The sequence below is a fragment of the Salmo salar genome, chromosome ssa12 (assembly GCF_905237065.1).
Source record: "Salmo salar chromosome ssa12, Ssal_v3.1, whole genome shotgun sequence".
NCBI classification, from domain to species: Eukaryota; Metazoa; Chordata; class Actinopteri; order Salmoniformes; family Salmonidae; genus Salmo; species Salmo salar.
In genome coordinates, this window is record NC_059453.1 from 93,846,278 (window position 1) to 93,867,870 (window position 21,593).

Genomic DNA, 21,593 nt, shown 5'->3' on the forward strand with positions numbered 1-21,593 from the left:
CTAAAGGATGATCCCCTAAAGGATGATCCAGGAACCTCTTCTATTTTGGGGTGAAAAGCATGACAGCATGAACTATTTTTCCATGGACATTTTCTTTTTTTATGTGATGATACTAATTTTCCGAGCAGATAAAGTTAAACACAGCACAGGTCATCATAGACAGGATCAAAGTGACCAAGCCTTTGAACAAAAAAAACAAAAAGAACTATAGTTATATTTTCCCTTTTTTTGTACATAATGATGTTTTGCTGGTTTTATGGGGGAAGGAAAACCTTAGAAGCACATGAACCTCACACACACATGAATTAGGAAGATGAGCTGTTCTAGGATTCTCTAAGACAACAAGCAGTATGTATCTGAGCTGGAGCCTGGACAGAGGAGGCAGAGATCCCATAGCAGCAGCATAGCATCAGAGGGCAGCTACCAGCAGAACTCTATAGCAAACTCACACAGCCCGCCTGGTTTCCTGTAGTTGTTAGTATGTTTAAATGTCAAACTACAAATGGCTGGTTACATGACGTCTGTCCTCAAGTGGCTCCCCTGATATCCCTGGGAAAGGGAAACATACACCTGATTTATGTAGGTGCAGACTGACACCTAAGGAAGACTGAAACATATTGACAACTCTACAGTACGTACATCTGTTTCATCAGTCCATGTTGTGGTTACTGCAGTCTTCCTGCTTTCTCTTTGGGGTCTAGGCCGGGTAACTGTAAAAACACACTTGATTGATTTATTTTCTGAACACTTACTGTCGACCTGTTTCTTGATCTTGAGTGTGACCGTCTCCCCGGCCATCTGTAGTAGGTGAATGGCCTCGCTGAGCGGCTTTCCCTTTAGACTGACACTGTTGATGGCCAGGATACGGTCTCCCACATGGATGGCTCCAGTCCTGCAGAGAAAGACAACAGGCCCCGTTTACACCAGACGGCAGTAATATACCAGGAGTCCATGGAATATAATAGTGGCTAAGAAATAAGATGGGTCGTTCTAAGATAAACATAAAGAGATAGATGAGAGAGAGAGAACATCTATTTTAAGCTAACTTAGATTTTCCATGATTCCTGCATAACCCAGCCAACATACAGAACACTTTAAAAACATGAGTTATTTAATATAACAGCGGTAAAAATGCATAATAGGTCTTAGCCAACTGGTCTGAAACAATAACAAAGCGTTACCCCGGCTACATCCGAGTGATGGAGCTTGAGAAATACAACCACTAAAATTCATAGAAATGTCTCCATGTTAGTCCACAGAAACTACCATTTGGTTTAGTTCACTAAGTGTCAGTAGTTACAGTGCCTTCAGGAAGCATTCACAACCCTCAACTTTTCCCACATGATGTTGTATTTGATCCAGGAGATTTTGAAAGTATTTGATCCAGGAGATTTTGAAAGTATTTGATGCAGGAGATCAACATGATAGATGTTTTGAAGTAATAGTGTTTGTTTGCATTGACTTTTTGTTTATAGACACTGGAGAAAAACAAGGTTATATTTTGGGTTCTGATGGGGTACGACAGTTGAACTGATCTCATGAGGTATTTATAAGGTGTATATATATATATATTCTTAAAGAATCAATGGGTATATATGATTAATTTAACAGTCCAAAAAATTGATTTAAGCCCCTTTAAAGTTAACTAAAAAGTCACATTTTGATATCATAGGAATGAAAACAAATACTACAAACATAGCCTACCAAAATGACCTCAAATACTTTTGATTGTTTGTTTGATCCTGTTTGGAAAGCAAGATGGGTGGGGTTTGCACTTTTGGGACTATTCTATCAGTTCCATTGCACCAGAGAAACTCAATCAAGCAAAGCTTTTAAAAATATTTCAAATAAAGGGTTTAGTTAAGAAATTAAGGCCCGAGGAGGTGTGGGGGTTTGGTTAGCTAAACTAGCTAGCCTGTTTGTTTGGTTACCAAAGCAACAACAGTGCATTCGGAAAGTATTCAGACCCCTTCCCTTTTTCCACATTTTGTTACGTTACAACCTTATTCTAAAATGTATTAAATTATATTTGTTTCTAATCAATCTACACACAATACCCCATAATGACATCACAATACCCCATAATGACATCACAATACCCCATAATGACATCCCAATACCCCATAATGACAAAGCTAAAACAGGTTTTTTTAAGTTTTGCAAATTTATATTTAAAAAATATATATACCTTATTTACATAAGTATTCAGATCCTTTGCTATGAGACTCGAAATTGAACAAGTGCATCCTGTTTCCATTGATCATCCTTGAGATGTTTCTACAAGTTGATTGGAGTTCAGGAGACTGGGAGAATAATCAGGATCGAGGGAAAGATAAACGGAGCAAAGTACAGAGAGATCCTTGATGAAAACCTGCTCCAGAGCACTCAGGACCTCAGACTGGGGCGAAGGTTCACCTTACAACAGGACAACAACCCTAAGCACACAGCCTAGACAACGGAGGAGTGGGAGAGAAGAGAGAGATTGGGCACAGAGAGAGGTGGAGAGAGGAGAGGGGGAGAGAGGAGAGAGAGGGGACAAAGGAGAGAGAGAGGGGGAGAGAGATTGGAGAGAGGTGGGAGAGGGGGAGAGAGAAAAGAGAGAGAGGAGAGAGAGGGGGTGAGAGGAGAGAGATTGGAGAGATAGAGGGGGAAAGAGGGGAGAGAGGAGAGAGAGAGAGAGAGGGGAGAGAGGAGAGAGAGAGAGGGGGAGAGAGAGAGAGAGGGGGAGAGAGAGAGAGAGGGGGGAGAGAGATTGGAGAGTGGGGGGAGAGGGGGAGAGAGGAGAGAGAGGAGGAGAGAGGAGAGAGATTGGAGAGAGAGAGAGGGGGAGAGAGGAGAGAGAGAGAGGGGGAGAGGAGAGAGAGAGGGGGAGAGGAGAGAGAGAGAGGAGAGAGAGAGAGAGGAGGAGAGAGGGGGGAGAGAGGGGGGGAGGGCCCCTGAACGTGGGGCTGGTGCCCCCTCCTGCCTTTACCGACCCCGGGTCTCTTTCTCAAATCGTCTTTCCTTGATTCCTCACATCCTCCCTACTCCACCCTTTTCTGAAAATACTTTGGAGAAAAAGGTGTGAAGTGTACTGACAGGGATAGACGGGTTGGCTCTAGCCCCACGGTCAGAGGCCTTTGTGGGGTAGGCAACAGATGCCTGGGTCCCTGGGTCTAGAGTACCTGCCTGGAACTAGTGGGCCTCACCTCTAACTAACTAACGATGACATTTACTCTGTTCTCTTGTTCCCTGCCCTTCTCCCTTTCCCCTTTCCCCATATCCTCTATCCCCCCTTGTCTCACCTCTGAACCAGCCTCCTCTTGGATATACCGAGCTGGACAAGGCCAGAGCCTTGTGGTGGGTAGGGGAAGGAGATACAGAAGGGGTAGGACACGTCGGGCTCTAACCCCACAGTCAGGGGCCCTGGATAAAAAAAAGCACTGGCCAGGGCAGCTAGGCTCCAGGATCCCCGGTCTCACCTTTCAGCCAGGCCCCGCTTGGTGAGGCCAGAGATAACGATGGGGTCAAAGGGCTCCTCTGTGCCTGAGATGGTGATGCCCAGCGGGCCACCATATCTCTTCAGCTCCACCGTATAGATGATTAAACCAGACGTCTCCTGTTCATCTAGAAGGGGGGAGAGAGAGAGAGAGAGAGAGAGGCCAATAGAGATAGAAAGAGAGAGAGACAGAGAAAGGAAGGGATGTCTTCAGGGCATAACATAACTAAACTTTAAAGCAACAAAGATAACAACTAGGTTCCCTAAACATCTAACATCCACAGTACACAGGTAGAAAGGCATTCAACTTGAAAAATGACTGAAGGATGGCTATTCACTTTCCCTAAGAAATGCATAGAGGAAATTAAAATGGCCCTTATGACTGTGATGGTGCCTTTGCTGCTATAACTGTTATAACAGCCTCCTCTCTTCTGGGAAGGCTTTCCACTAGATGTTGGAACATTGCTGTCAGGGACTTGCTTCCATTCAGCCGCAAGAGATCGAGCACTGATGTTAGGCGGTTAGGCCTGGCTCGCAGTCAGCGTTCCAATTCATCCCAAAGATGTTCGATGGGGTTGAGGTCAGGGCTCTGTGCAGGCCAGTTAAGTTATTCCACACCGATCTCGACAAACCATTTCTGTATGGACCATCGCTTTGTGCACGGGGGCATTGTCATGCTGAAACAGGAAAGGGTCTTCTCCAAACTGTTGCCACAAAGTTGGAAGCACAGAATCATCTAGAATGTCACTGTATGCTGTAACGTTAAGATTTCCCTTCACTGGAACTAAGGGGCCAAGCTTAAAACGTGAAAAACAGCCCCAGACCAGTATTGTTCCTCCACCAAACTTTACAGTTGGCACTATTCATTGGGGCAGGTAGCGTTCTCCTGGCATCCGCCAAACACAGATTCGTCCATCGGACTGCCAGATGGTGAAGCTTGATTCATCACTCCAGAGAGCACATTTCCACTGTTCCAGAGTCTAATGGTGGTGAGCTTTACACCACTCCAGCCGACGCTTGACATTGCACATGGTGATCTTAGGCTTGTGTGCGGCTGCTCGTCCATGGAAACCCATTTCTTGAAGCTCCTGATGAACAGTTCTTGTGCTGATGTTTCTTCCAGAGGCAGTTTGGAACTCGGTAGTGAGTGTTACAACCGAGGACAGATGATTTTTACGCGGTACGCACTTCAGCACTTGGCGGTCCCGTTCTGTGAGCTTGTGTGGCCTACCACTTCATTGCTGAACCATTGTTGATCCTAGACGTTTCCACTTCACAATAACAGCACTTACAGAGGCAGCTCTATAGCAGGACAGAAATGTGACAAACTGACTTGTTGGAAAGGTGGCATCCTATGACGGTGCCACGTTGAAAGTCACTGAGCTCTTCAGTAAGGTCATTCTACTGCCATTGTTTGTCTATGGAGATTGCATGGCTGTGTCCTCGATTTTATACACCCCATCAGCAACGGGTGTGGCTGAAATAGGCAAATCCACTAATTTAAAGGGGTGTCCATATACTTTTGTGTGTATATATAGAGTCGGTCATGTGTGAAACATGTCCTCAGATCCCACCACTGGGGAGTAAGAAGGGAGAAAGAAGGTTTGGAGGCGAGGCGAGGCGAGGGGAGGAGAGGGGCGGTGAGGGGAGGAGAGGAGAGGAGAGGAGAGGAGAGGAGAGGAGAGGAGAGGAGAGGCATCTTCAGCTACAGCTGGACTAAAGCACTTTCATCACGTCAGACAGCAACATTATTAAACCTATCTGCTATTCCTAGAGCTGCATCTGATATTTGGTAGAGAGCGTGAACTATATAACACTGTAGGTTTCTACTATTCATCATGTATAGCTAGCTATTGGTGGCTCTAAAACACTAGAATACTGGTGGGTGATAATCGTTGCATCGTGATTGTGTCAGACGGGGAGAACAAACAGCTGTGGATATTTTTCAGACAATACTGCCACCCTGTGGTGGAGCCTGGTACTGTAACTCATGTTCACACAATACTGTCACCCTGTGGTGGAGCCTGGTACTGTAAATCATGGTCACACAATACTGCCACCCTGTGGTGGAGCCTGGTACTGTAACTCATGTTCACACAATACTGCCACACTGTGGTGGAGCCTGGTACTGTAACTCATGTTCACACAATACTGCCACCCTGTGGTGGAGCTTGGTACTGTAACTCATGGTCACACAATACTGCCACCCTGTGGTGGAGCCTGGTACTGTAACTCATGTTCACACAATACTGCCACCCTGTGGTGGAGCCTGGTACTGTAACTCTTGTTCACAAAATACTGCCACCCTGTGGTGGAGCCTGGTACTCTAACTCCTGTTCATAATGCCTTCATGTTGGTGTGTTTATTTGGCTTATTTAATTAGTTCTCCAATGATCATGCCTATTGCTTCATTGATCAATAAGCTAATTTAATTGATCAGTATCAAAACAATTATTTGTGTCCTTGATTGACATTTTACTGCATTGTTAGGAGCCACTAATATAAACCTTCCGCTGCACTCACTATAACATCTGCTAAACTGTGTCTGCAACCAATAAACTTTGATTTGATTTGACCTTCTGGTTGGAACATTGCATGGAAGCATTCAACATTGTGCGAGTGTTTGTCATATTTCATACACTCCTTCCTAACTGCCTCCCAGCCAGGCACCAAGCAGGCTCACCAGAGTTGTCTTCGTCCTTACGGATCTTGAGTTTAACCAGGTCCTCGGCCTGTTCTAGGATCTGACAGGCATCTTCCATGGAACAGTTCTCCAGACGGATGTTGTCTATGGCCAGGAGCTTGTCCCCAGGCTCCAAGGTACCAGTCCTGGGTAAAGAGAGAGAGGAGGAGAGATGTAAAGAGGAGGAAGAAAGGAAGTAGAGAGAAGGGAATGTAGTAGAGAGAGAAGGATGAGATGGAGGTTGTAGAGAAGGAGAGAGAGAGAGAGAGAGAGAGAGAGAGGAGGGTAGACGGAGGTAGATAGAGATAAAAGTTAGAGAAGGGGGGAATAAAGGGGTAGAGAGCGAGAGAGACAGGTAGAGGGGTAGAGAAAGAGGGATAATGAGGGGAAAACAGGTTTTGAACTGTATCATTGGTGATTTTGTGCGAAATGTCTCTCTGTAGGAGGACTACGCTACTGTCTCTCTCTGTAGGAGGACTACGTTACTGTCTCTCTGTAGGAGGACTACGTTACTGTCTCTCTCTGTATGAGGACTACGTTACTGTCTCTCTGTAGGAGGACTACGTTACTGTCTCTCTCTGTATGAGGACTACGTTACTGTCTCTCTCTGTAGGAGGACTACGTTACTGTCTCTCTCTGTAGGAGGACTACGTTACTGTCTCTCTGTAGGAGGACTACGTTACTGTCTCTCTCTGTATGAGGACTACATTACTGTCTCTCTGTAGGAGGACTACGTTACTGTCTCTCTCTGTATGAGGACTACGTTACTGTCTCTCTCTGTATGAGGACTACGTTACTGTCTCTCTGTAGGAGGACTACGTTACTGTCTCTCTCTGTATGAGGACTACGTTACTGTCTCTCTGTAGGAGGACTACGTTACTGTCTCTCTCTGTATGAGGACTACGTTACTGTCTCTCTCTGTAGGAGGACTACGTTACTGTCTCTCTCTGTAGGAGGACTACGTTACTGTCTCTCTGTAGGAGGACTACGTTACTGTCTCTCTCTGTGGGAGGACTACGTTACTGTCTCTCTGTAGGAGGACTACGCTACTGTCTCTCTGTAGGAGGACTACGTTACTGTCTCTCTGTAGGAGGACTACGTTACTGTCTCTCTGTAGGAGGACTACGTTACTGTCTCTCTCTGTGGGAGGACTACGTTACTGTCTCTCTGTAGGAGGACTACGTTACTGTCTCTCTCTGTGGGAGGACTACGTTACTGTCTCTCTCTGTAGGAGGACTACGTTACTGTCACTCTGTAGGAGGACTACGTTACTGTCTCTCTGTAGGAGGACTACATTACTGTCTCTCTCTGTATGAGGACTACATTACTGTCTCTCTGTAGGAGGACTACGTTACTGTCACTCTCTGTAGGAGGACTACATTACTGTCTCTCTCTGTATGAGGACTACATTACTGTCTCTCTCTGTAGGAGGACTACGTTACTGTCTCTCTCTGTGGGAGGACTACGTTACTGTCTCTCTCTGTAGGAGGACTACATTACTGTCTCTCTCTGTAGGAGGACTACGTTACTGTCTCTCTGTAGGAGGACTACGTTACTGTCACTCTCTGTAGGAGGACTACGTTACTGTCTCTCTGTATGAGGACTACGTTACTGTCTCTCTCTGTAGGAGGACTACGTTACTGTCTCTCTCTGTGGGAGGACTACGTTACTGTTCTCTCTGTAGGAGGACTACGTTACTGTCTCTCTCTGTAGGAGGACTACGTTACTGTCTCTCTCTGTAGGAGGACTACGTTACTGTCTCTCTCTGTAGGAGGACTACGTTACTGTCTCTCTCTGTAGGAGGACTACGTTACTGTCTCTCTCTGTAGGAGGACTACGTTACTGTCTCTCTCTCAAACAATTTAACCCAAGTCATTAATCTGTGGCCTGAAGCCATCCATGTTCCTGTATCATACTGTACCTGTGAGCCATGCTGCCTTTCTTAATGTCTGAGATGATTAACGGCTCTCCAGATTTCTTACTGGCTGTGAGGGACAGGAGAAGAGAGGAGGAGGAGGAGAAGAGAGGAGGAGGAGGAGAGAGGTTAGCTAATGTTAGTTACTGATGCATATAGTTTTATCAGATGTTTGTTCTCTCTTTCTCTCTCTCTGTGTGTGTGTGTGTGTGTGTGTGTGTGTGTGTGTGTGTGTGTGTGTGTGTGTGTGTGTGTGTGTGTGTGTGTGTGTGTGTGTGTGTGTGTGTTGTAACAGATGTACATTTGAAGTCGGAAGTTTACATACACTTATGTTGTAGTCATTAGAACCCGTTTTTCAACCAATCCACACATTTCTTGTTCAAGTCTGGATCATCCTTGGGAGCAATTTCCAAATGCCTGAAGGCACCACATTCATCTGTACAAACAATAGTACGCAAGTATAAACATCATAGACCCACGCAGCCGTCATACCGCTCAGGAAGGAGAAACGTTTTGTCTCCTAGAGATGAACGTACTTTGGTGTGAAAAGTACAAATCAATCCCAGAATAACAGCAAAGGACCTTGTGAAGATACTGGAGGAAACAGGTACAAAAGTATCTATATCCACAGTAAAACGAGTCCTATATCGACATAACCTGAAAGGCCGCTCAACAAGGAAGAAGCCACTGCTCCAAAACCGCCATAAAAAAGCCAGACTACAGTTTGCAACTGCACATGGGACAAAGATTGTACTGTTTTAGAGAAATGTCCTCTGTTCTGATGAAACAAGAATAGAACTGTTTGGCCATAATGACCATCGTTATGTTTGGAGGAAAAAGAGGGAGGCTTGCAAGCCGAAGAACACCATCCCATCCGTGAAGCACAGGGGTGGCAGCATCATGTTGTGGGGGTGCTCGGCTCGGCTATCCGACTGCAAGGCACTTCAGAGGGTAGCGCGTACGGCCCAGTACATCACTGGGGCAAAGCTGCCTGTCATCCAGGACCTCTATACCAGGCGGTGTCAGAGGAAGGCCCTAAAAATTGTCAAAGACTCCACCCACCCTAGTCATAGACTGTTCTCTCTACTACCGCATGGCAAGCGGTACCAGAGTGCCAAGTCTAGGACAAAAAGGCTTCTGAACAGTTTTTACCCCCAAGCCATAAGACTCCTGAACATCTAATCAAATGGCTACCCGGACTATTTGCATTGTGTGCCCCCCCAACCCCTCTTTTACGCTACTGCTACTCTCTGTTCATCATATATACATAGTCACTTTAACCATGTCTACATGTACATACTACATCAATCAGCCTGACTAACCGGTGTCTGTATATAGCCTTGCTACTCTTATTTTCATGTCTTTTTACTGTTGTTTTATTTCTTTACTTACCTACACACACACACACACACACACACACACACACACACACACACACACACACACACACACACACACACACACACACACACACCTTTTTTTTCGCACTATTGGTTAGAGCCTGTAAGTAAGCATTTCACTGTAAGGTCTACACCTGTTGTATTCAGCGAACGTGACAAATAACTTTGATTTGATTTTGCTTTGCTGCAGGAGGGACTGGTGCACCTCACAAAACAGATGACATCATGAGGAAGTAAAATTATGTGGATATATTAAAACAACATCTCAAGACATCAGTCAGGAAGTTAAAGCTTGGTCGCAAATGGGACTTACAAATGGACAATGACCCCAAGCATACTTCCAGAGTTGTGGCAAAATGGCTTAAGGACAACAAAGTCAAGGTATTGGAGTGGCCATCACAAAGCCCTGATCTCAATCCTATAGAACATTTGTGGGCAGAACTGAAAAAGTGTGTGCGAGCAAGGAGGCCTACAAACCTGACTGAGTTACACCAGCTCTGTCAGGAAGAATGGGCCAAAATTTACCCAACTTATTGTGGGAAGCTTGTGGAAGGCTACCCGAAATGTTTGACCCAAGTTAAACAATTTAAAGGCAATGCTACCAAATACTAATTAAGTGTATGTAAACTTCTGACCCACTGGGAATGTGATGAAATAAATAAAAGCTGAAATAAATCATTCTCTCCACTAATATTCTGACATTTCACATTCTTAGAATAAAGTGGTGATCCTAACTGACCTAAGACAGGGAATTTTTACTTGGATTAAATGTTGTGAAAAAGTTTAAATGTATTTGGCTAAGGTGTATGTAAACTTCCGATACAATGTGGCATGGAGCCCCTTTTGGTGTTCCGCTACTGGAGACAGAACCTGAAGATAGAACCTGAAGAGAACCTGAAGAGAACCTGAAGACAGCACCTGAAGAGAACCTGAAGACAGCACCTGAAGAGAACCTGAAGACAGCACCTGAAGAGAACCTGAAGACAGCACCTGAAGACAGAACCTGAAGAGAACCTGAAGACAGAACCTGAAGACAGAACCTGAAGACAGCACCTGAAGAGAACCTGAAGACAGCACCTGAAGAGACCTGAAGACAGCACCTGAAGAGAACCTGAAGACAGCCTGAAGACAGAACCTGAAGACAGCACCTGAAGACAGAACCTGAAGAGAACCTGAAGACAGCACCTGAAGACAGAACCTGAAGACAGCACCTGAAGACAGCACCTGAAGACAGAACCTGAAGACAGCACCTGAAGAGAACCTGAAGACAGCACCTGAAGAGAACCTGAAGACAGCACCTGAAGACAGAACCCACCTGAAGACAGAAACTGAAGAGAACCTGAAGACAGCACCTGAAGAGAACCTGAAGACAGCACCTGAAGAGAACCTGAAGACAGCACCTGAAGAGAACCTGAAGACAGCACCTGAAGACAGAACCTGAAGACAGAATGACAAATTGGTTTCCTTACCCTGTAAGCAGTCTATGGTCAAGGTATGACAACAATTCATGCTTTGGTTTAGTTTCCCTGGCACTGTTTCCACCTGCGAATATTTAGCATTTGTGGCACAAATACCATTCAAGTCATGGGACCGATATGAGAATTGTTTGCGGATCTGTTAAAATCATCTATAAGTGACTTTCTTAAAATTCACAATCATTTTGAGATACTTTTGGATTATTTATCATTTTTGAATTTCGGTGAAGTATCCCTTTATTTATTTGTATTTTATTTTATTTAACCTTTATTTAATTGAACCTTAAAGGGGAGGAGAAGACTTAAAGGGGAGGAGGAGACTTAAAGGGGAACAGAAGACTTAAAGGGGAACACTTAAAGGGGAGGGACAGACTTAAAGGGGAGGAAGAGACCTAAAGGGGAACAAAAGACATAAAGGGGAGGAGAAGACTTAAAGGGCAAGACTTAAAGGGGAGGGAAAGACTTAAAGGGGAGGAGGAGACTTAAAGGAGAGGAGAAGACTTAAAGGGGAGAAGAAGACTTAAAGGGGAGGAGAAGACTTAAAGGGGAGAAGAAGACTTAAAGGAGAGCAGAAGACTTAAAGGGGAGGAGAAGACTTAAAGGGGAGGAGAAGACTTAAAGGGGAGGAGAAGACTTAAAGGGGAGAAGAAGACTTAAAGGAGAGCAGAAGACTTAAAAGGGGAGAAGAAGACTTAAAGGGGAGAAGACTTAAAGGGGAGGAGAAGACTTAAAGGAGAGGAGAAGACTTAAAGGGGAGGAGAAGACTTAAAGGAGAGGAGAAGACTTAAAGGGGAGAAGAAGACTTAAAGGGGAGAAGACTTAAAGGAGAGGAGAAGACTTAAAGGAGAGGAGAAGACTTAAAAGGGAGGAGAAGACTTAAAGGGGAGGAGAAGACTTAAAAGGGAGGAAAAGACTTAAAGGGGAGGAGAAGAAAAAATTCCATGGCTGTTATTTTTGTTTAAGAGGCAGCTAGGAGAACACCCAGGGAATAGATCAGTAGAGTGATACTTCATGCCCTTTAATAAAGTCAACAACCCTTCAGATAGCTGCTTGTGCATAAACAGAGCTGTAGCAGCCGGGTACATTCCCAAGGCAGTCAGTCTTCTACAGGCACAGGGAGAATGAAGAGGATTAGGGGCCTGCGTTCCAAATTACACCCTATTTCCTATAGAGTGCAATGGGCCCTGAACAAAAGTAGTGCACCATATAAGCAATAGGGTGTAACTTAAGACGCAACCATGGTAACACTGGGTGGTCTAGTGATAAAATAAAGCCACTTCCATGAGAAACAGGATAAATAGCTTCTGCTGACTTTCAATGATAGATCATTCAGACATGATGGTACAGGAAGTGTGTATGTTTATTTTATATTTGTGTGTGTGTGTGTGTGTACACGTGTATGTGTGTGTGTCTGTATATGTGTGTGTGTACGCGCGTGTGTTTGCATGTGTGATAACGTGTGTGTGTTTGCATGTGTGATAACGTGTGTGTGTGTGCCTGTGTGTGTGTGTGTGTGTGTGTGTGTGTGTGTGTGCCTGCGTGTGTGTGTGTGCCTGCGTGTATGTGTGTGCCTGCGTGTGTACGCGTGTATGTGTGTTTGCCCGCATGTGTGTGTGTGTGTGTGTGTGTGTGTGTGTGTGTATCATTTTACATTTTTACAGTGTGTCATTTGTGGTCTGTATGTGCGTTACAGTGTGTGCTGCTGTGTAATTTTTTTTTCGTGTGCTGTGCCCCCCGTGGGAATCGAACCAACCCTGGTGTTGCACATGTCTCTGTGCTAGTGAAGGCTATGTGTGTGTGTGTGTATGTGTGTGTCTTGTATGTGTGTGTGTGTGTGTGTGTGTGTGTGTGTGTGTGTGTGTGTGCCTGATCACGTGTATGTGTGTTTGTGTGTGTGTGTGTGTGTGTGTGTGTGTGTGTGTGTGTGTGTGTGTGTGTGTGTGTGTGTGTACTAAACCTTACCACTGATGGTGATGCCCAGCTCCATCCCTCTCTTCTTAGGTAGTTTAACATGGAATGTTCCACTACTGGGAACAACAGACTCTACAACACAACCCAACACACGTCATAACTGGCACCATATCACAGGAAGTTATTTACAGTAGATTGCATAGGATGAGTCCCAAATGACACCCTATTCCCTATGTAAGCACCAGCTGTCAGAGCAGCTCACAGATCACTGCGCCTGTACATAGCACATCTGTAAATAGCCCATCCAACTACCTCATCCCCATACTGTTATTTATTTATTTATCTTGCTCCTTTGCACCCCAGTATCTCTACTTGCACATTCATCTTCTGCACATTCTAGCATTCCAGTGTTTAATTGCTATATTGTAATTGCTTTGCCACCATGGCCTATTTATTGCCTTTACCTCCCTTATCCTACCTCATTTGCACACACTGTGTATATATACTTTTTTCTATTGTATTATTGACTGTATGTTTGTTTATTCCATGTGTAATCTGTGTTGTTGTATGTGTCAAACTGCTTTGCTTTATCTTGGCCAGGTCGCAGTTGTAAATGAGAACTTGTTCTTAACTAGCCTACCTGGTTAAATAAAGGTGAAATATATATATTTTTTTAAATGTAGTGCACTACTTTTGACCAGGGCACATAGGGCTTTTTCCAACAGTAGGGCACTATGGAGAGAATAGGGTGCCATTTTGGATTCAAGCCATAAGGTAAATCACTAGCTGCCTGTGTGTGTGTGTGTGTGTGTGTGTGTGTGTGTGTGTGTGTGTGTGTGTGTGTGTGTGTGTGTGTGTGTGTGTGTGTGTGTGTGTGCGTGTGTGTGTGTCTATGCGTGTGTGTCTGTATTACATACTGTCGTTCCTGATGAAAGTCTGTTTAATCATGTTTGCTGTGAATCTGAAAGGACAGCACATTCTCTAACTGATGTTGTGTCACATGCGGATTCTTTACTATAATGATAAGCTATCAATAGGTCTGCTCATTATAACGATTGCCACTAGACTATCACTCAAACTAATACTGTATATTTTAAACAATCATTTTGAAAACACTACTTTGCCCTTTAGGGACACTTTACTAAACCCTGATGACAAACCTGCATCTGTTAGTCTAGCTAGCTTTTTCAACCATTTTACTTTCACGTACTGTTATGTAGAGTCTAATGAGAGGCTCCCAGTGACCAACCTGCGACGTCAAACTCCACCTCCAGGGAGACCTTATTGGTCAGAGCCGCATCTCGGAGCAGCTGATTTGCTTCCTCCAGTGTTCCGTCCTCCGTGGGGATTCCGTTGATGGACAGGAGTCTGTCTCCCACCTGCAGCAATCCGCACCTGTCAGGACAAAATCAATCAATCAATCTGTCAGTCAGAAACAACTGCAGGTATACGTGTAATGAGCCCCTGCAGGAAAACATATGGTCTGACAAGTGCTTCAATTGGAATTAAAAAATATATATTTTTACCAGTCACTTTCATATGAATATCCAGGATTTAGACAGGCAGTAGAACATTTCATTATTTAATTCAAATCAAAATCGATTTATTTTTTGTTGATTGGATTTGTACTTTTCAGTTGTAACAGTCAGAGAAACAAGGAAGAAATGAAAGGATACCCAGAGATGGGAAAAAACACAGACTGCAGAGTTATGGTTTAATGAATACAGTAACCTCCAGGGAAGCAGAGCACATGCATCTTATTACCAATCATCTGGAGAGTAATTGAAAAGGCACTGGAGAGTGAACAGGTCAGACTTACAGATAGAGAGATAGATGGGAGGAGGGAGGGAGAGAGATAGGGAGGGAGGGAGGGAGGGAGGGAGGGAGGGAGGGAGGGAGGGAGGGAGGGAGGGAGGGAGGGAGATAGGGAGGGAGGGAGACAGGGAGGGAGGGAGGGAGGGAGATAGGGAGGGAGGGAGACAGGGAGGGAGGGAGAAAGAGAGAGAGAGAAATAGGGAGGGAGGGAGAAAGAGAGAGAGAGAGATAGGGAGGGAGGGAGGGAGGGAGGGAGGGAGGGAGGGAGGGAGGGAGGGAGAAAGATAAGAGAGAGAGAGAGCGAGAGAGAGAGATACAGGGAGGGAGGGAGGGAGGGAGGGAGAAAGATAAGAGAGAGAGAGAGCGAGAGAGAGAGATACAGGGAGGGAGGGAGGGAGGGAGGGAGGGAGGGAGAAAGATAAGAGAGAGAGAGAGAGAGAGAGAGAGAGAGAGAGGGAGGGAGGGAGGGAGGGAGGGAGGGAGGGAGGGAGGGAGGGAGGGAGGGAGGGAGAAAGATAAGAGGGGAAATATGAAATCAGAGTTTGAAACAAACACCCTCTTTATCAGACTGAGGATGCATCGGTGGAGGTGCTGTGATTCTTTTAGATTCAATTTACAGTACACACACACACACACACACACACACACACACACACACAGATATGCTGCAAACAACACACACACACACACACACACACACACACACACACACACACACACACACACACACACACACACACACACACACACAGAGATATGCTGCAAACACACACATACACACACACACACACACAGATATGCTGCAACACACACACACACACACACACACACACACACACACACACACACACACACACACACACACACACACACACACACACACACACACACACAGACAGAGTTGTGATGTTGATGTTTGAACAGTTGACAGCGTAAATGCTGTTCAGAGGTCTGAGGCCGTGCTCTACATTCCATTAACCACCCACTCAGTGATCTCAACCAGCGCTAATCACCAGCCTCTTTACGGCAAATCAACAGGCCTGTTTAGCTACCATGTCCTACATAAATACACAGCTTTTACTAACAGACAAACCCATTGTGACTGGAATTAGATGGTAGTATTTACAGCCCCTACTCTGGAAACCATTTTAAAATGGCAGCTTTTCTGGAGGTGGGTTTTTTTAGAAAGAAGAAAGGCAAAGTAGCGTTGGGTTGTAACGGGTTGCAATGGGTTGTAATATGGACCGGATGCTGGAGTGAGTAGTCGTGCTGTACTTCGCTCCGTGGGTAATATTACATTTCATTACATTACATTACAACGGAACGATTTGATTAGTGTAATGTTAGCTAGCTAGCTACATAGGTGTAGCTAAAGGTGCAGGTGTAGCTTTGAGAAACTAACTTTGAGAAACTAACAAGGTTAGCTAGCCAGCTGTATTCGTTCATTCGCACCGTTTTCCAAACGGCGTCAACACCACAACACCACAGCCACTGCTAGCTAGCCAACTTTACCAACTAGCAGTACTGTAGAAACTAAATACATTTCAACGGAACGAGTTGATTCCTGTAATGTTAGCTAGCTACATAGTTGTCTCTGTATCAAAGATAAAAGATAAAGGTAAACGCAGCCACTGCTAGCTAGCCAACTCTACCAGCTAGCAGTACTGTATCATTTTTAGTCAATAAGATTTTTGCAACACAAGCTTAACTTTCTGAACTTTCGAGTTGTGTAGTCCACTTGTGTAGCTAGCAGGACTGACTTTGTGTTAGCTAGCCAACGTTTAATTACTTCTGCATTATGAAAGGAACTTGACACGGACACGAATGATCCATTGGTAGTTTATTGTAACCAAGTATTGGTGCTAACAGTGTGTTATTGGATGCTAGCATGCTAGTTAGCTATGGCGTCATAGGACACTGGGTGGGTTTCACGGAAGAATACTGTACCAAGTTATCTAGCTGAATAAACTAAGTTTGAGCCTATTCCTGGAAACATTGAACCACTGTAGTTTACATCAGTTATAATTTCTAAAGTGGAAGTTGGAAAAGTTATATTTGAGTGTTTCAGTGAATGGTTAGTGAGGGAGGCCCTGCTCTCTCGCTTCCCCAGTTGTTTAGTTAATTTTCATTCCAATCTCCTTTGCATTAGCGTAGCCTCTCCTGTAGCCTGTCAACTATGTGTCTGTCTATCCCTGTTCTCTCCTCTATGCACAGGCCACACAAACGCTTCACACCGCATGGCCGCTGCCACTCTAACCTGGTGGTCCCAGCGCACACGACCCACGTGGAGTTCCAGGTCTCCGGCAGCCTATGGAACTGCCGGTCTGTGGCCAACAAGGCAGAGTTCATCTCAGCCTATGCTACCCTCCAGTCCCTCGATTTCTTGGCGTTGACGGAAACATGGGTTACCACAGAAAACACTGCTACTCCTACTGCTCTCTCCTCGTCTGACCACGTGTTCTCGCACACCCCGAGAGCATCTGGTCAGCGGGGTGTTGGCACTGGAATCCTCAATCCAAGTGGACATTCTCTCTTTCTCCCCTGACCCATCTGTCTATCGCCTCCTTTGAATTCCATGCTGTCACAGTCACTAGCCCATTCAAGCTTAACATCCTTATCATTTATCGCCCTCCAGGTTCCCTTGGAGAGTTCATCAATGAGCTTGATGCCTTGACAAGTTCCTTTCCTGAGGATGGCTCACCAATAACAATTCTGGGTGACTTTAACCTCCTTGCGTCTACCTTTGACTCATTTCTCTCTGTCTCCTTATTTTCACTCCTCTCCTCTTTTGACCTCACCCTCTCACCGTCCCCCCCCTACTCACAAGGCAGGCAATACGCTTGACCTCATCTTTACTAGATGCTGTTCTTCTACTAATCTCACTGCAACTCCCCTCCAAGTCTCCGACCACTACCTTGTATCCTTTTCCCTCTCGCTCTCCTCCAACACTACTCACTCTGCCCCTACTCAGATGGTATTGCGCCGTCGCAACCTTCGCTCTCTCTCTCCTGCTACTCTCTCCTCTTCCATCCTATCATCTCTTCCCTCTGCTCAAACCTTCTCCAACCAATCTCCCGATTCTGCCTCCTCAACCCTCCTCTCCTCCCTTTCTGCATCCTTTAACTCTCTATGTCCCCTATTGTCCCGGCCGGCTCGGTCCTCCCCTCCTGCTCCGTGGCTTGATGACTCATTGCGAGCTCACAGAACAGGGCTCCGGGCAGCCGAGCGGAAATGGAGGAAAACTAGCCTCCCTGCGGACCTGGCATCTTTTCACTCCCTCCTCTCCACATTTTCTTCCTCTGTTTCTGCTGCTAAAGCCACTTTCTACCACTCTAAATTCCAAGCATCTGCCTCTAACCCTAGGAAGCTCTTTGCCACCTTCTCCTCCCTCCTGAATCCTCCCCCCCCCCTCTCTGCGGATCACTTTGTCAACCATTTTGAAAAGAAGTTTGACGACATCCGATCCTCGTTTGTTAAGTCAAACAACACCGCTGGTCCTGCTCACATTGCCCTACCCTATGCTTTGACCTCGTTCTCCCCTCTCTCTCCAGATGAAATCTTGCGACTTGTGACGGCCGGCCGCCCGCCCAACAACCTACCCGCTTGACCCTATCCCCTCCTCTCTTCTCCAGACCATTTCCGGAGACCTTCTCCCTTACCTCTCCTCGCTCATCAACTCATCCTTGACCGCTGGCTACGTCCCTTCCATCTTCAAGCGAGCGAGAGTTGCACCCCTTCTCAAAAAACCTACAATCGATCCCTCCGATGTCAACAACTACAGACCAGTATCCCTTCTTTCTTTTCTCTCCAAAACTCTTGAGCGTGCCGTCCTTGGTCAGCTCTCTTGCTATCTCTCTCAGAATGACCTTCTTGATCCAAATCAGTCAGGTTTCAAGACTGGTCATTCAACTGAGACTGCTCTTCTCTGTGTCACGGAGGTTCTCCGCACTGCTAAAGCTAACTCTCTCTCCTCTGCTCTCATTCTTCTAGATCTATCTGCTGCCTTTGATACTGTGAACCATCAGATCCTCCTCTCCACCCTCTCCGAGTTGGGCATCTCCGGCGCGGCTCACTCTTGGATTGCGTCCTACCTGACAGGCCGCTCCTACCAGGTGGCGTGGCGAGAATCCGTCTCCGCACCACGTGCTCTCACCACTGGTGTCCCCCAGGGCTCAGTTCTAGGCCCTCTCCTATTCTCGCTATACACCAAGTCACTTGGCTCTGTCATATCCTCACATGGTCTCTCCTATCATTGCTATGCAGACGACACACAATTAATCTTCTCCTTTCCCCCTTCTGATAACCAGGTGGCAGATATATCAGTGTGGATGACGGATCACCACCTCAAGCTGAACCTCGGCAAGACGGAGCTGCTCTTCCTCCCGGGGAAGGACTGCCCGTTCCATGATCTCGCCATCACGGTTGACAACTCCATTGTGTCCTCCTCCCAGAGTGCTAAGAGCCTTGGCGTGACCCTGGACAACACCATGTTGTTCTCCGCTAACATCAAGGCGGTGACCCGATCCTGTAGGTTCATGCTCCACAACATTCGCAGAGTACGACCCTGCATCACACAGGAAGCGGCGCAGGTCCTAATCCAGGCACTTGTCATCTCCCGTCTGGATTACTGCAACTCGCTGTTGGCGGGGCTCCCTGCCTGTGCCATTAAACCCCTACAACTCATCCAGAACGCCGCAGCCCGTCTGGTGTTCAACCTCCCCAAGTTCTCTCACGTCACCCCGCTCCTCCGCACACTCTACTGGCTTCCAGTTGAAGCTCGCATCTGCTACAAGACCATGGTGCTTGTCTACGGAGCTGTGAGGGGAACGGCACCTCCGTACCTTCAGGCTCTGATCAGTCCCTACACCCAAAGAAGGGCACTGCGTTCATCCACCTCTGGCCTGCTCGCCTCCCTACCTCTGCGGAAGCACAGTTCCCGCTCAGCCCAGTCAAAACTGTTCGCTGCTCTGGCTCCCCAATGGTGGAACAAGCTCCCTCACGACGCCAGGACAGCGGAGTCAATCACCACCTTCCGGAGACACCTGAAACCCCACCTCTTTAAGGAATACTTGGGATAGGATTATGTAATCCTTCTAACCCTCCCCCACCCTCCCCCCCAAAAACATATAGATGTACTATTGTAAAGTGGTTGTTCCACTGGATATCATAAGGTGAATGCACCAATTTGTAAGTTGCTCTGGATAACAGTGTCTGCTAAATGACGTAAATGTAAATGTAATGGGTTGCAACGGGTTGTAACGGGTTGTAATGGGTTGTAACGGGTTGTAATGGGTTGTAACCGGTTGTAACGGGTTGTAACGTGTTGTAATGGGTTGTAATGGGTTGTAACCGGTTGTAATGGGTTGTAACCGGTTGTAATGGGTTGCAATGGGTTGTAACAGGATTAACGGGTTGTAATGGGTTGCAATGGGTTGTAACGGGTTGTAACGGGTTGTAATGGGTTGCAATGGGTTGTAATGGGTTGCAATAGGTTGTAACGGGTTGTAACAGGTTGTAAAGGGTTGTAACGGGTTGTAATGGGTTGTAATGGTTTGCAATGGGTTGTAATAGGTTGTAATGGGTTGCAATGGGTTGTAATGGCTTGTTACGGGTTGTAACGGGTTGTAATGGGTTGCAATGGGGACAGACAGACAGCAGTTTGAGACACACTGTGAAACGAGATCTTGAAATGTTCCCGACCCCAAAATATGTTCAAAGTTCTCCAGTCCACCCCCCCAACCCCCCCACCAAACCCAAACCTTCAATCTTCTAACTGATAAGAGATGAGAGTGAATTGTACAGTCTGAGCCCCACTGAGGCTTGACCTAGATAGTTATATCAACTCTCATCCAGTTTGATGCCAAGACATTTTCCTAGGAAGTACAAAGGAAGACACTGTCTCTTTAATTTCAAGCCTTCCTAACATAATAAAGATATAATACAGTGTTGTTTTCATTGTAACTCATCTGTTTCCTGTGACCCAGAATTGTTGAGAAGAGAGAAGAAAGAGAGAGAAAGAGAGAGATAAAGAGAGAGAGAAAGAGAGAGAAAGAGAGAGGAAGAGAGAGAGAAAGAGAGGAGAGAGATAGAGAGAAGAGAGAGAGAGAGAGAGAGAGAAGGAGAGAGAGAAAGAGAGATGAGAGAGATGGAGAAAGAGAGGAGAGAGATAGAGAGAGAGAAAGAGAGAGAAAGAGAGAGAAGGAGAGAGAGAGGGAGAGAGAGAAAGAGAGAGAGAGAGAGAAGGAAAGAGAGAGAGAGAAGGAGAGAGAGAGACTCCATGAGGAAGGAATATAATAAATAATGTGACTCCACAGGCTGCTGTAATGAACTCTCTCTCCTTCTCGTGTGTGTGTGTGTGTGTGTGTGTGTGTGTGTGTGTGTGTGTGTGTGTGTGTGTGTGTGTGTGTGTGTGTGTGTGTGTGTGTGTGTGTGTGTGTGCATGCGACAGTTGGAAATGTTATCCCTGGTCTGGAAGGAGGATCTATCTACCCTCCTGTCTTGTGTGACAGTGGTGGACACGTTCCAGGTGGACCTTTTGCTGTCTCTGCATATCATATGGATGTGGTTCCTGAGAGACCAGAAGTATTTCTCCAGGAGATCTGATCATCTGAGCTGCAAGCCTGCTTCCAGCAGAGGCCTCTGTGGCATTGTGAAACAGCACTGGTAACAAGGAGGATTATGGGTAAGCAAACAGACAACACAATTCCCTGTGATCAGAGCAGAAACACAAGAGGGAACTCTCTCTCTCTCTCTCTCTCTCTCTCTCTTTCTGTTACATGTGCTTCTCTCAGTAAAGAATAGCAAAATTACCTCGTAGTGAAGCAGGAATGCCCAGGAGACATGGCATAGTTCAAAATCAGATTTCTATCAAAGAGCAACGGAAAACACAGGAACATGTTTTTGGATTCCCTGCTTG

General features: G+C 46.0%; 1 protein-coding gene across 2 annotated transcripts in view; it reads right to left on the reverse strand.

The window, feature by feature from the left end:
* Positions 1 to 21,593, reverse strand: part of LOC106566197 (glutamate receptor-interacting protein 2) — a 173,995-nt gene that overhangs the window by 35,610 nt on the left and 116,792 nt on the right. For both annotated transcript variants that reach the window (XM_045691958.1, XM_045691957.1), the window contains exons 13-18: positions 14,112 to 14,257; positions 12,914 to 12,994; positions 8,083 to 8,146; positions 6,162 to 6,307; positions 3,462 to 3,606; positions 753 to 892 (exon numbers count right to left, since the gene is read on the reverse strand). In XM_045691958.1, the coding sequence (XP_045547914.1) occupies positions 753 to 892; positions 3,462 to 3,606; positions 6,162 to 6,307; positions 8,083 to 8,146; positions 12,914 to 12,994; positions 14,112 to 14,257 (722 nt within the window). The remainder of the gene's footprint in view (positions 1 to 752; positions 893 to 3,461; positions 3,607 to 6,161; positions 6,308 to 8,082; positions 8,147 to 12,913; positions 12,995 to 14,111; positions 14,258 to 21,593) is intronic.